Source organism: Nansenia antarctica (assembly GCF_963989245.1).
Source record: "Nansenia antarctica genome assembly, chromosome: 9".
Classification (NCBI taxonomy): Eukaryota; Metazoa; Chordata; class Actinopteri; order Argentiniformes; family Microstomatidae; genus Nansenia; species Nansenia antarctica.
The window spans coordinates 28,961,278-28,976,747 of NC_137679.1; the positions used below are offsets into that span (position 1 = coordinate 28,961,278).

The 15,470-nt window shown below is 44.6% G+C and overlaps 1 protein-coding gene across 1 annotated transcript in view; it reads left to right on the top strand.

Annotated features, from left to right (window-relative positions):
- Nucleotides 1-1,576: 1,576 nt before the first annotated feature.
- unc13c (unc-13 homolog C (C. elegans)) overlaps nt 1,577-15,470 on the top strand; it is a gene marked incomplete at both ends in the record, with an annotated part of 106,575 nt that continues 92,681 nt past the window's right edge. Inside the window, 3 exons of the mRNA XM_080539936.1 lie at nt 1,577-5,461; nt 12,693-12,745; nt 13,697-13,775. Coding sequence (XP_080396062.1) covers nt 1,577-5,461; nt 12,693-12,745; nt 13,697-13,775 — 4,017 coding nt within the window. The remainder of the gene's footprint in view (nt 5,462-12,692; nt 12,746-13,696; nt 13,776-15,470) is intronic.

Genomic DNA, 15,470 nt, shown 5'->3' on the forward strand with positions numbered 1-15,470 from the left:
TTATTTGTTATCGTTAACACACTGGTGGAGAATGATTATAGTCTAGTTTTTATTTTTATTTACACCAAAGCACCCCTGCAGTCCACAGGGACCCACTGTGGCCAAGCATTATGAGCATTGAACTCATTAGAATAATTGTCTGCCTCCTGCTGTAGAAAGTGTGCATATCAGTGGGTCTCTAATGGGATTCTTGAATTTGTTGTGATGGCTGGAACTTTTACTTTATTTAACTTGTGTGAACCCCATGCCTATTTCACTCTTGGCATACCCATTTGTGACAGCTGCTGGTGTTTTAGGTAACCAGTAACCATGTAATTTTTCAGTTGTTTACATATTCTGAAAGGACAGATTGTAAGCTTTCAAACATTGTCATACATTGAAATATAGTTGATATGCGTATTTGAAAGTTGATACACCTCAAATCAACTAACAGAGAAAATCCCTATTCAAAATTATTCTTTGTCACTTCACAATTCACAGGCAGGTAATGGGTGGGAACAATAGCTGGTTAACTTTTTTATTTTATTATTACATTATATTTTATTATTACATCCCAGTACAAGAGAGTACAATTCTAATGGCTTCAGTTCAAGTCGACATTGCAGTAGCAACAGAAAACAAAATGGCAATATTTATAAAAGGAAACAATAAGGCAAGATACAATTGAGCAATACAATAATTGAATAGTAAAAAATAATAATGTTGTGTCTGTGTGTATGCATTTATCATTATAGTCCATAATGCTTATAGTGGGAATTTGGTGGAGTGTATGTGATGTTTCGTGCCTCATCAGAACAGAATTCTATGATCTTCTCAAAAATATAATTCTGCCAGAGTGGGGATTTAGCTTACTTTGCTGACAAATTAAGTGTATTCAGTGATCGTAAAGCTGTTGTTTGTTATATTGAGGGGGTACTTCAAAATTTCAAGTTGCGTATTATGGAAAAAAATAAAAACACATTTTGTTGAAAATAAAGCTATTTTTAGGATTTATGAGGTTTCAGGGTTGGCGAGTGGTTACACTTTTCACCAGGGGAGGCTGGTGGAGATAGAAATCGGAGGATGGGCTCATTGTAATGGATGGAATGGAATGCATTACAATGAGCCTGTCCTCTGATGTCTACTTTCCCTCAGTGATTATGTCTCTGTGAATTGCCCAGTGTGTTGCCCACCTGCAGATATGATTGGTTGTCTATATTTAAAGTGTGGATATATGGATTTCACCTCAATGATTGATCATGCCCTGTGGTAAAATGCATGGCTAAATGTGCTGCTTTGATTTTCAAAGTGAGTGTGTATGCCTATTCATGTTTTCCACTGTTTTTCTCTTTCAGAGCAATGTGTCTTGTCCAAAGGAGAGCTACTGGATTGCATGTTTCTGGACCCCCACTGGGATATACAGAGTTTGTGTGTTGAGCCCATCTAAGCAGGACTCCCAGCGTCCTGTGGCTTTCCAGGCCCAGTGTCACTGTCAGGAGCAGGTCTAGTGCTCCTCATCTATCAACGCTGAGTTCTCAGCCTGTTCCAATTCACTGCGTCTGAAATTGACATCTCTCCAGTATTGCCCTCCTCCTCCATGGTTTCTGCCTTACTCACGACCCTATCATCTTACATTGTAAAGATTTGCAAAGGAATGTTTACAAAGAAATTGGCGAATCCCAATAAGAAGAAAGAGAGTAGTGAAAATAAAGAGCCCAAATTGACCACCGATTTGCCAGCACGTAATCCAACTTTCTCCACCACTCTTAAAACCACCGTAAAAAAAATCTCCAAATGCTCTTCGGCACGTAACATATCTCTTGACGACGACGACAAAAACGACTGCTCATCTCTCTCTCCAACATTCAGTTATCGGGTAGCAATCGCAAATGGACTTCCAAAACACACTCTTCTGTTGAACAATAATGAGAGTATCTTACAGGAGGTTCTGTCCATTGATAGCAGCTACTCTGACTCCCTGAGCGAGAAACCTGTCCGGAGACTGGATGCACAGAAATCTCACACCATGCCAGTAAGACGGAACAGAAAGAGCCTCATCAGTCTGGCACCCTCTGATGGCAGCTCTGAGGGTGAACGGGTGGAACGCTCCAGTCTACACACGCTCCGGTTGGGCGCGCTACGCAAGCTGAGAAAATGGAAGAAGAGCCAGGAATGTGTCTCCTCCGACTCAGAGGTGAGCAACTGGAGGAAGACCCTGGGAATCCGGAGCAAGTCTCTGGACCGCGCTGGGCGGCAGCAGAAGAGTTCCACCCTGGAACCCGGCTCCTCTTCTACGGGCTGCATCAGCCAGACCCAGGATGTGATGGAGATGATCTTTAAGGAGCTGCAAGGGATCAGCCAGATTGAAACAGAGTTGACAGAGCTACGAGGCCACGTCAATGCCCTGAAGAACTCTATTGATGAGATCTCCAGCAGCGTGGAGGTGGTGCAGACTGAGATTGAGCAGCTCCGCTCAGGGTTTGTCCAGTCTAGGAGAGAGACGCGTGACATCCACGACTACATCAAACAGGTCAGCCACCAGACCAACAAGGCAACTCTTAGGTTCCTCAACATTCCAGAGGAAAAGCTGGAGAAGACAGAGAGTCTCATTTACAAAATTCTAAAGGAAAAAATGGGATTCATTGATGCACATAAAACACTTAAAGTAGAACTAGCTCATAGGTTAGGCCAGCAAAGAGAATGTTCCAATGCTAAACCTCGTCCTATTATCGTTATTTTTTCAACCACCCAAGATAGGGATTTAGTTTTGAAAAAATGCTATAAACTTAAAGGGACAGGTATATCTGTCTCCACTGATAGCTTATCTCATGATGTGAAGGACAGGAAAGACAAAGGAGCGATGTCCACCTCACAAACCTATGAGAGCATGGACATAAAGGTCTCAGGAAAGGAGAAAGTAGAGAGTGATGATTGGGACTCCATGGACAGTGACAAAGAACTAGATGAGTTGAACAGGAACAAATATGCAATGGTGGTTTCAAAACCAGCCCACAGACATAAATCTGATAAGGAGAGATCCCATGATCACAGACGATCGGCAGATGAGGCTGGGTACTCTGGCTCGGTTCACTATGAGGATGAATCTTATGATGACCCAGACAGACAGGCTAAGCCCTACTACTCTGACCTGACTCCAGGCTGGCTCTCTCAGAGCGACTACTCCACCCCCAAGCTTAGCCGCTCTGAGTCTGACTGTTCCAAACTCTGCCAATCCTACTCTGAAGACTTCTCTGAGAGCCAATACTTTAGCCGGGTCAATGGCTGCTCCATGCTCTCCTCCTCAGACCAGGAGCTGTGGCAGAGGAAGCAGGAGGACATGGCCTCTTCCTGGTATGCCAGTGCCAGCCAACCCCTTAGCCAGGAGAACCCTCCCTATGCAGAGCCAAACGAGGCAGAGACCACAGAGACCATTGACAGTGGGGTGAGTAACGGTCTGGTCTGCATGTCTGGGGACAGGAGCCACTACAGCGGCTCCCAGCTCTCTCTCCAGGGTGACCTCTCCCCTTGGAAGGATTGGCCGCACCTAGAGCAGGGCGCTGACTCTGGCCTGGACGCCTCCATCGATCAGAACCTGGTGTCTGAAGTCAGTAGCCCCTTTGACCCTGCGGCGATCCCGGGCTTCCCTGAGAATATCACTAAGTGTCAGGAGGTGGATCTGCAGTTTGAAGGGGAAGAGACCTTCATGATTCTCAATAGTGTCACTACCATAGTCCCCTCTGCCACCCCCCCCATTGTCTCCTCCATCATCCCCTCAGATGTCCCGTCTTCTTTGCCTATCATAGAGAGGGAGCCTGTCTTAAAAACACAATCCCGTCACCCTAAAGAGGCCCCTAAAAAAAGCTCTAAAGAGACCCCTAAAGTGGCCCACAAAGAGGGCCCTAAGACAACCCTTAAAGGGAGCCCTAAAGTCTCCGCTGCTCCTAAAGCAACCGTTAAAGAGAGCACTAAGATAACCGTTAAAGAGAGCCCTAAGGTAGCCGCTGGGCCTAAAGTGATGGCTAAACAGGGCCCTAAAGTCACCCCTAAAGAAAGCCCTAAAGTCAGCCCTAAAGAAAGCCCTAAAGAAAGCCCTAAAGTCAGCCCTAAAGAAAGCCCTAAAGACAGCCCTAAAGTCAGCCCTAAAGAAAGCCCTAAAGACAGCCCTAAAGAGAGCCCTAAAGACAGCCCTAGAGAGAGCCCTAAAGAGAGCCATAGAGTCACCCCTAAAGAGGTCCCTAATGTCACCCCTAAAGAGGTTCCGAAAGTCACTCCTAAAGAGGGCCCTAAATTCACCCCTAAAGAGGGCCCCAAAGTCACCCCTAAAGTCACCCCTAAAGAGGGCCCCAAAGTAATCCCTAAAGAGGACCCTAAAGTCACCCCTAATGAGGTTCCTAAAATAGCCCCTAAAGTGGCCCCTAAAGAAACATTCCCTGAGATCAACGTCAATCACAGCTTCCATCAGAACCAGACCAAGTCTTCCACCATGTACCGTAGTCAGAGTGAAATCCGTTCAGCAGAGAAGACAGAGGAGGTGCCAAAGTCCTGGAGCAGCCGTCTCAGCATTGACCTCACTGATAAATCCTTCGGCTTCGGCTTTGGCAACACACTGCAGAGGGCTAAGTCGGCCCTGGAGGTAGTCTGGAAAACTGGAAACCCAACTACCAACCCCCCACCTGAACCGGAACCAGCCAACTCTTCCTCCTTCATGGGCCGCTTCCGTACGTTATCCACCTCTACCGCTAATGACTCCAGCACCACTATCGACTCAGATGTCTACACAGAGCCTTTCACCTACAAGGCTGAGGATGAAGAAGTGGTGGACGTGGAGCAGCCTGTCGACAATGAGACTAACTACGTAGAGGTGATGGAGCAGGTGCTTGCCAACCTGGAGAACAAGACCAACGCCAATGAGACGGAAGAGACAGAAGACCCACTGCAGGACTACGAAGTCTCTCAGGACTATGATGTCTCTCAGGACTACGAGGGGTCCGAGGACTATGAGGCAACTCAAGACTTTGAGGTCTCTGAGGACTATGAGGCGACTCAGGAGGAGACACGTGTGCTAGAGTATGATTGCAGTCTGGATGAGCAGTATGATGAGGAGTACAACGAGGACTATGACACCCAACTGACGGAGGACACAGCAGAGTATGAGGCCATGGTGGAGTATGTGGATGTGGAGGACCCGGACGAGACAGAGGACAACGAGGAGACAGAGGACATGGAGGAAGGAGATGAGGAGGTGGAGGAGCTGGAGGAGGTGGAGGAGATGGAGGAGGCTTCTGAAGCGTCTGAACCCGTGAGACCGCAGGAGGACGAAAATAAAAACGTCACAGAGGAGAAGCCGGCGGAGGCCCTGCCCAAGAAGCGTGTCCGTCCGACGTTTAAGGAAGCAGCGCTAAGAGCCTACAGGAAACAGATGGATGAGCTGAAGCAGCAGATCCTGGCTGGAGGTATAGTTCCTCTTTACTTTATGGCACGTGTGTCAAAGTAGCAATGCAATGCACAGCATGTTATGACATCATTACATAGTCATGACAAAGTGATGTAATACTATTCACCTGCTCTTCACTACACTTTACTTGTGTGCACAGAGGGTTTCACTATATTATTGCATTGTCATTACATGTAATATGTACTGTAATTATAAGTCATATCATTAGGACAATATAGCAGGGCATACTGTACATTGAAAGTAAATGTATGCCTGTGCACTGCTTTGCTTTCATATGATCTTATCACAGACACGTGTTCTAGTTCAAGTTTGAGTGGGGCAAATTAACATGTCTATGGCGGAGACAAGTCTAAGGCTGGAGACTTTGTTGGAGTGAGCCCTGAGATTTATGGAAACCCCAGACTTTGTTCCACTGGTACTGAGGATTTAACAGACTTTGATTGAACTGGAATGCTGGATATGCCCTGGTGTCTTCTGGAATTGGTAATAATATTTTCAGTGAAATTGTGAAATGAAGGGAGGACTGGCTTGCAGGAAAAGGTTCATGGTTAAGGTTTCTATTCAGAAATTGAAGCAATAAAGGCTTTGCCTGATGGAATCCTAGTACAGAATAAGAGGGCCAGGTAATGGGTATGTTTTTGTGTCCCGTAATGTCTCATGAAATCTTAATAGATTAAAATCGTACATCACCCTCGGCCCCTGAGCTGCCATCAGTTCTGTTCTGAGTGAAATGGCAACATGGCTTCAGTCCATTATCAAGGTCCAGGTGGGATCCCTGAGAACGGCAGTACAATGTGCAGTGCCTCAAACAGACAGAAACCAAACCTTGCAAGTGAACAAAGTTTGCAGTGTGGTCAGCCCATTGTTTCTTTCTGCGTCAAGAAGAACCTTGTCCCTCTTTTGATAATGATGTTTGTATTTAGTACATTGTATTGATGTGTCATTGTTCTGCTGTTGCATTTGCCCCTTGGATTCTGCTAATTATAAATCACTCTATTTATCTGCAGTTCAGGTTTTGCAGGTCTCCATGGAACCAATACATTGCAAAAAGCTTCATAAAAAATGGCCAAAGACACATTATTTTTCAAGCTTTTTCAAGCATTAAGTGGTTAGTATTGATTCAGTGAAGCAAACAATGAACTATTTCAAGTGGAATGAAAAGGTTTTCTATTTGAGTTATGAAGGGACCAAGGGAATATCCTCTCTTATTTAAAGTGAACAAGCTATTGACCTACATGTGGTGCAGCAGCCACAGTGTATTCCCACACTAACAGCAAAGCATAATTGAGAACACAGCATTCACAGGCTACACCATATACTGTAGACAGGCAGACTAGAGAGGTATCATTTTATTTGAAGCACTCTGTAATTAAGGTTATATTGTCTCATATAAATTAGATATTATATGAGACCATATAACCTTATACTTAAAGGTATATATATTCATAGAGGCTTGCAGCAGTCATTTAACATTATGGAACATTATGATAAAGCAATAAGACATTTTGGGTACATATCGCAGCTGAGGCTTCTCTCCTGCCTTAGGGTTAGGGTTTACCAGACATTTTCATAATGCTCTGTGACTGTTGCTATTTGAGTCTTATGAAGGTGAAAAGAATACTGTAGGTGATTGCACTATGGTACACTTTCCACTGGGATTTACCTGGTCGGTATATTAAATTCATTCTGGTATTTGCCTCGAAGAATTCAATACAATAGGTGCCAAATAGTACCTGGTGGTAATTGCTACAATTAATCCCAAAGACTCGAAGGTTATTATTGTGTACAGCAATTAAGAATTACCAATCAATATAACATCTAATTAGATGACGTGGTAATTTCGGTACTGCAAAAAAGTGTAACCGAATATGTTAATGAGGCTCTACTGTACTCTAGAAGAGGTTAAGACAAGGAAAGTGCTGCTGCTGCATATACAGGTTTATAGCTTACATATTCATCATGGATTAACTACACAGTATATAGCTGTATAAAACAAAATGATTAATAATACAGAGAATTAAGGGATTAAGCATAACTAAGCATAAAAACTGTCTATATTCATAACTACTTGTAAACGATACCAGAATACACACAAGTGGAGGCTGGTAAAGGTGGAAATAAGAGGATGGTCTCATTGTGATGCATGGAACAGAATGAGGAATGTTATCGCATCAACCTCCCCTGATACACACCTAACCTAGCAGTGAACTACGCCTGGATTCACACCTGCCCTACCCGTAAACCCTATCTGGATATTCATGAAACAACCTAGCCCAGTGATAAAGCTGCTTGGATTAATGAACAGCAATGAAGTTGCAAAATGGTGTATTTATAGTCAAGCACTGAAACATCCAGTTAGTGCTGATTAATGGCCTCAGTTACAGTTCATTCTACGTTGGCCTATCAGCTTGGCCAAACAGCCGTAGTAGTCGCAGCGCTCCCTGCCCCCTGTCAGGTGCCGGGCCTGGCATTGTGGGACAAAATAGCAAGCTAGTTAAGAGTTACACTCTCTTTCTCTCTCTCTCTCTCATGGCTGACGCGTGCTCTTTGTGCTCGTGTTCAGAAGCGTGCTGGGGCTTCAAGTCTCGGCGCCTCTGCTCCTCCTGCCAGGCCGGTCTTCACTCTGCAGCAGCGTCTGTATTGAGATGCTAATTCACACTCCCAAGGGCATTCTGTAACCAGGTCAGCCTTGCTTAGAATATTTATATGGGTCTGCTAGTGAAGTTGCTGCTGGCTCCTGGGGGAAGGCATAGAGGCAGACCCTCTTCTTGCCAATACAAAATATATGGAAGTGTGAGTAGTGAGTATGAAAAATGCAGATAAAGAGGAAGTAGTGGTTGTGTTGTTGTTGTTGTTGTTGTTGTTGTTGTTTTGGGGATATTGACTGCTCCAATACCAATGCCCTCAGCTCATGCCAGCTCAATGTGTCAGTCAGGCCAGCTCCTCAGAGATTACACAAGTCAGGCCAGTTAGGAGCTCCACGTTTACAGCAGTCACGGCAGTGATTTCCAGTCCAGCTGTCTGCCTATCTGTGGGAGTTTAATTAGCACCAGCTCTGTGAGCTCCTGTGGAGTCACTCTCCTCAGTGGCGCTAGTACAGTAGCTCCCTGAGCCCCATCACTCCCCTCTCCTCTCTGGAAACAGCTTCAGCCACAGAGATAGATACTGTCAACCAGCTCCCTCTGATACTGGCAGCTGGCAGACAGGAGGGGACTTCACATATGCCTTTTGTGTGCCTTAGCAAAGCTCTTACATAATGCATGTGTGTCCTCTCCGAGTGGTGCCAATGAAGACCTCAGATCTGAACCACTCTCAAACTCTCTGTCTGTGTGGCGCTAGTACACAATAGAACACAGAACTTGTTTGTCACATTCAGATTCAGATTTGAACTGACGCTTTGCCTTCCTCAGTTGCTGCCCTGCTCATAGTACTATATAACATCAGTCACATTTTATGCGACGGTATTATAATGTGGGTCCTTAATGTCATATTTGGTGAAGTATCTATTTACCATATGAAACGCTTCGAAAGATTTCAAAAAATGGCGTGAAAGTTGTCAAATAAAGTGTGCTCCCTGATTTGATATTTACCCATGTCACGCTGTAATTGCCCACCTATTTTCAGGGTGATGTTCTATTGTAGGCACTTGCCTCCAGGGCCTCGTCGTTTACGGTGCAATGTGTACTAAACAAACCATCTGACATCAGCCTCTCTCAGCCACTACCACTTAGTCACTCGAGAGACTGGAGTTAGAGGACAGTGACTAGCTATGGAGTGCGCCAGTCAGTATGGCTGTCTGTGGTGTAGGCCTATCTGTTTGTGTGTCTCTGACAAGGTGGGCCCCATGGGACACAGCTACTGAACAGCTAGCTGGGGACATGACTGGGATGTGTGACTCAGAGATGGTAAATGCCTTGAGCATCATGCTCCCTTCTCTCTAGTCCTCTCTGGCTTCCCCAGACGAGGCCGCTCTCCCCCTGTTCCCCAGTCTTTCTGAGTGAATCAACTCTGGCGTCACCTGACCAGGCCTTGTGGTAGTAGTGTTTCTCTCTGAACATCAACTGAATAATGACGATTGACCACTAAGACAATGGTACAGTATATAGAGAAACACTGTGTGTGTGTGTGTGTGTTGCAGTGGAGGCTGGTGGAGGTATAAATCTCTCATTGTAATGCACAGAATGGAATCAGGAATGGTGTGTTGCTATGGTGAACTGGCCCACCCATCGTTGACCATAAAGCTGCGAGTACCACTCTGGCTCTCAGGGCCTGCTATGTGTCACATGCTCTACACCTATGTATCACCATATTACCTGTATATCATACAGCAGGTTTGTTTGGCACGCGTTGAGAAACTTGAGAGTGATGAGTCAGAGTATTTCCCAACATGAAGTAGTCATAGTCACCTCCCTCCCCCTCTCCACCTCCCCCGGCGTTGACATTGCGGCTTTTTCACACTCCTATGTGTGTGGGTCGGTACCTGGTTAAATTATCAGCCCTCTGGGTGTGTGTGGTTGTGAGTGTGTCTGTTTGTGTGTTGGGGGTGAGTGTGTGTGTGTGGGTGGGGGTCGGTACCTGGTTAAATTCTCAGCCCAGGGCAGGCCTGGCTGCTCCAGGGAGCTCTGGTCGATAAGGTGTGTGACCATGCGTGTCTGCTCACCACTGACCAGCAGGATTTACTGCTGCTTTTTCAACATGCTGTTCACAATACAACCAGCTCTCCTCTTCAAATCGATTAAATGTATTTCTTCAGGTGATTTAAGACTCTTCTATAATAACCTTTATATCTTTGTATTGTGTATTTCTGTGGCTTAGCTGTATCTACCAAAGCTGTTTACATGAGCAGTAGCTAACTAGGCTATCTATTTTAGCTATACTAGATAGCTATGCTATCTTAGTTGTTATTACACAATAACTTGTTATTATAGCTTGTCAGTTGCACCTGCTAGAACCAGCATCTCGAAGAAGCTGCAATGGTGTCCACAGGGACTTAACCTTTGTCAGGCACTGTTGGTTTATTTATTATTCTACACATTCTCACAAAAATATGAACAAAACAACATGACAATAGGAAATAGAAAAGAACATGAGCAAGGGAGGCATAACCAGCACTTGAGTTGAGGGGGGATGAAAATAAAACAGAGAAATAAAAACAGTAAAAATCATCCCCCTTCTAAAACTGCCATCCGCCCTTTCCGCTGTGGGGATGCTAACATTGTCCCCATATGATAAAATCCACCATCCCCCCTGATTTTCTTTTACAACTTGTGTACTGGGCATAATATATGTGATATAAGAGAAGATTAACAAAAAGACAAGTCAAATCTAGCGGTGGTTTTCTATACTTAAGAGGTGTACTCTAGGTTGACAAACTGTCCAGTTGTGCACAAGATTTGAGGTTTCCTCATATAGCGAAAGCAGTTACAGTCCCTCAGTTTCTGTGTCACTGGTAGACGGCTGTTACCACCTTATGTGAACCTATTTACTATGCGTGGCGGTATTTGATCTGGTTTATGCAGGCATTTTATCACAGACAGATCAATAGAAGAGTAATTGCACTGTTCCATGCAAGTCCTGTCTATTTCAAAGTAAAGCATTGAAGTTAACATTCCCCCAATTAGACACCTAAATATCAATATCAGAGTCCACATCTACCTAATGTGTTTACGGTGCATAGCTTTGTGTGGTCTAAGGCTCTAAGCTACTGATACTGAGCAAGTAAGTGCTTGAATTATATTGATTTTACTATGTTCCTACCAAGCCATGAACAGTAGCTGTTGGTGACTTTTCTGTGTTACTGTATGTTTCTATTCATAGGCCCTGTCCCTCCGGGAACATGTTGACCCTCTCTTCATTTCTGCATACATTTGTAATGAGAAAAAAAAAACAGAAGTCAAATGTCATACTTAATTAACTGTTCTCCACTACGCTTATTTTGGTTAACCTTTATTTAACCAGGGAGACACAATGAGACTGCGGCGTCTTATGCACGCGTGCCCTTTGTACAAAACAAATATAATTACCAAACAACACCTTAAAACACAACACAATAAAATACAAAATACACACATGAATTAATCAAAACAAGACCATGTCCCTATGACCTGCTCCCTAACCAATGATTTAAAACAAATGTAAGGAACCAAGTAGTATAGTATCTATACATCGTGACCTCCAGACTTTTGGAGGTAGACATTTGGAGGATGGCTCATTGTAATGGATGGAATGGAAAGAGCCTGCCCTTCGATTTCTAATTCCATCAGCCTCCCTTCCTACATATCTATAGTATACAGTATAGTAGCATGCTAACTGGCATTCTTTGTGAAGTCGCTGTCTCTAACTGTCTGCCTTCCTCTACTCCCTTCTCTTTTCAGATAGCAGTGCTTTGGAATCCCAGGTTTATAATCATAAATTAAAAACATAATCCATCCTTATGTGCTGCACGTGATTTCCCCTGTTTCAATCTTTGGTCTCTCTTGATTTCCCTTGTTTCAATTGTGGTGTGTGTGTGTGTGTGTGTGTGTGTGTGTGTGTGTGTGTGTGTGTGTGTGTGTGTGTGTGTGCGTGTCTGTCTGTGTGTGTGTGTGTGTGTGTGTGTGTGTGTGTGTGTGTGTGTGTGTGTGTGTGTGTGTACGTGTGTCTGTCTGGGTCTGAGTGTGCATATGCATGTCTGTCTTGGTCTGTGTGTGTGTGTGTGTGTGTGTGTGTGTGTGTGTGTGTGTGTTTGACCACGTCATAAAGCTCCCTCATGAAAGTGCTTGCCTTGTGGCCATTCCGTCATTACTGTGTATTATGTATGTCACTTTCCCCCTCTCTCTTGTGATAATGATTTGGTATTGTAAACAGGACACTTTTGTCCATGAGGAAGGAGAGATGTTATAAAACAGCCAAATCTGGCCTACAGCATCAACCATGTCACACTCCATAATCTGAGAGTAGAGCACCCACCGCTGCCCAAATCACATTGGCATGGGAGTAATTCCTGCTCTGGCCCGGGGTGCTCTCCTTTCTTAAACCCTGTGCTCTCCTCTCCTCCACCCCCCCAACCTCCCCCATTATAGTTTTAGTAGTCTCTCACTTATTTTCCTAAACTGACCTCAATAAGTGCTTTTCCAAATTGGACTTTTTGTTTTCCGTCTTGTGTGTGTGTGTGTGTGTCTCCTCCCTTCAGTGTCCCGCCGTGTACAGTAAGTGGTTGCGTGCCATGGTGTGTTTAGCTCCAACTGACACGGTGCCCTCTCTCTCCTCCTCTTTGCAGACTCGCACCATTAATATCCTGGATCCCAAAGTGCTGGGGCTGCAGGCAGGAGGGTGAGTGGTGCCCTCGCTCTCTGAGCTGATCTGGTTCACAGTCCCACACGTACAGAACTGGCACTTCAGTCGTGACATCAGGACAAAGAAAAAAATGAATATACCATTGTGCAGTTTTATATACTCACAACATCTTTTGTGAGTCAATAGTTACTATTGTATCGTTAGAGTGTGGTGGCGAAGCAGCACAGATAATAAGGTGCTGTTAAGATGTCTCTCTGAGTGGCCATCTGTAGAATAATGTATCTCTGCACTGCAGTGGAGGCAGAAGGAGAGAGAGAGAGAGAGAGAGAGAGAGAGAGAGAGAGAGAGAGAGAGAGAGAGAGAGAGAGAGAGAGAGAGAGAGAGAGAGGGAGAGGGAGAGAGAGAGGGAGAGACAAAATGGCTGGACATGTTTCCAGAAGATGCTAGATTCACACCTCCGGGGTTCCACCTGTGATGTCACAGGGGAGGGAGGGTTGTTGGAAGCAGAACAGTTGCTGTCATGTTACTGACAGCTCTCTGCATAGCGAAGGAGGGGGGGTGAGGGGGGGGTTACAGGAATTGGAAAGTATAGGGAGAAGGTAACTGCTCTCCCCAGCAGAGAAAGGTGCTAGAGAGTGAGACTGAGACTGGCCAGAGGGATCCCCAGTAGAGAGAGGGGTTAGATAGAGAGTGAGACAGGACATAGAGAGGGATCCCCAGCAGGGAGAGGGGTTAGATAGAGAGTGAGACAGGACATAGAGAGGGATCCCTAGCAGGGAGAGGGGTTAGATAGAGAGTGAGACAGGATAGGACAGGACAGAGGAATCCCCAGCCAGGTACAGCCATGAGGAGGATATGAGAGGACGAGGTATGATCCATGGCGTTGGCCAGCCGTGTAAATCACCAGGCCCTTTCAGCGTGGTAATGTCTCCCCCAGCACAGCATTATTATGATATTAATACACTCTAAACCTGTCTGCTTCCCCAGGGCTGGCAGCATTCTTTATGGTATTGACAGCATGCCAGATTTACGCCGCAAGAGGACCGTGCCCATTGTCCGGGACCTGGTGAGTTATCTGCCTCAACAAGGTTAAGTGTGATTTATGTCAATTCTATCTGACTCCCTCCCCATTATACACCACATGTGTGGGATTCCTCCGTTGCCCGATATGGCGCACGGCGTGAGTATGTCAGACGTAGCCGTGGGAGTCTTAACTTATTTTTAGTTAGCGTAGAGGGGGTGTTACATCATGTTTTTTGATGCTCTCCGGGTTTTTAGCTTTTTTCCCACATGTTGAATTTAATGTGTCATCTCCCATAAAGAAGCCAGGCCTAGTTCAGACTACACTAGAGCTTATTTTGTCTACTTTATGCCTGTTTGTTAGGGTTAGGGTTAGTCTTATATGCAGTCTAAAGCATCACTACGTCTTTTGTACAGTCTACAGTATTACTGCGTTATTACTGCAGTTGACACTGTTACTGATGTTTGTTTGAAATTGTTTGTACTTTGTACATTACTGTACTGTCTGTCAGTCTGTCTGTCTTGTGCCTCAGTGTCTGTTAACCCATAATTCACCATATATACTATCTACCATATCAAGTTTGATATTAGACTTGTGACGGTTCTATAAACTACATATTATCCATAGATGATTTATTTCCATTTTAAGGTGTACTTAATGAAACACATTAGACAAATTCCAAAGACCTGCTCAGGATTTGTACTTTGTAGTTTTTACAAACAGTAACAAACAATAATAATAATTTAAAAAGCCACAGATAAAATACATCTCGTACAAAATGATGTAGGTTGATGTAATATAGGCATAGATGCTGATACATCTGATCAATGTTTATGTCTCAGTGACGGACATGAGTTGATGCTGTATTTGTCCATATCTCTCATGAATTTAATAACCAACAATGTCTTGGTAAGTATGGGCTGTCGTTTTTGTTTTTTCGACTTTGCGTGTATATTTGCCATTCCTACATAGACCCATAACAGCTATGGGTGATATTTTTCAGTGAGTTGTCAGATTTCAGCCTTGCAGTTTTCCCCTGGATAATTTCACTGGTTGGCAGGAGATTGAACATTTTATTGAATTTGAAATGTTGACAACTCAACCCAAAAATATATCTGAGGACTTCATTGACCTCTGATTTAACTGTGCGAGGCTTTTAAATCATGTAAAAGTGATGCTGAAGAAAGCCTTTTACACCCCGGATGAAGTCAGTAATCAGCGGTCTAATTGGTCCCCTTCTCATGCCTCTCCTCTGTCGATGTCCCCCATTGGCTGTGTGAGTGCTTCAGGGCAGCAACAGCATTCTGATTGGTCGGGACGGGAGGGTTCCCCACTTTTACAGTGGGGGTGCAAAAACACCAATTCAAATCTAGTTGAAGCAACTTTAATATTAACTCAAGACCTAAACATCCGGACACAGGGTCTCACTGTATTGCCTGCAGCAACCTCCTCAGTGAAAGTGCATGTTGATACACTTACATCAACACTCTCAGTTCATGTAGAGGTCACTATTCTCCTACATACCCCATGGCTTCCATGGATCTTTACCATAGCTGGGCTGTAGGCAAGGGGTACGTGGTAAAGACTGATCCAAATATTGTCAGCTGTCCATGTCTGCATTCCTCTCTCTCTGTTGCGTAACCTCTAGTATGGAATAACACTGTAAGTGTGGATTAATCTCTCCTCCTCCATTACTGGTCACTCTGACCTGCCAGTAGAGATTTTCATGTTAGTTATCAC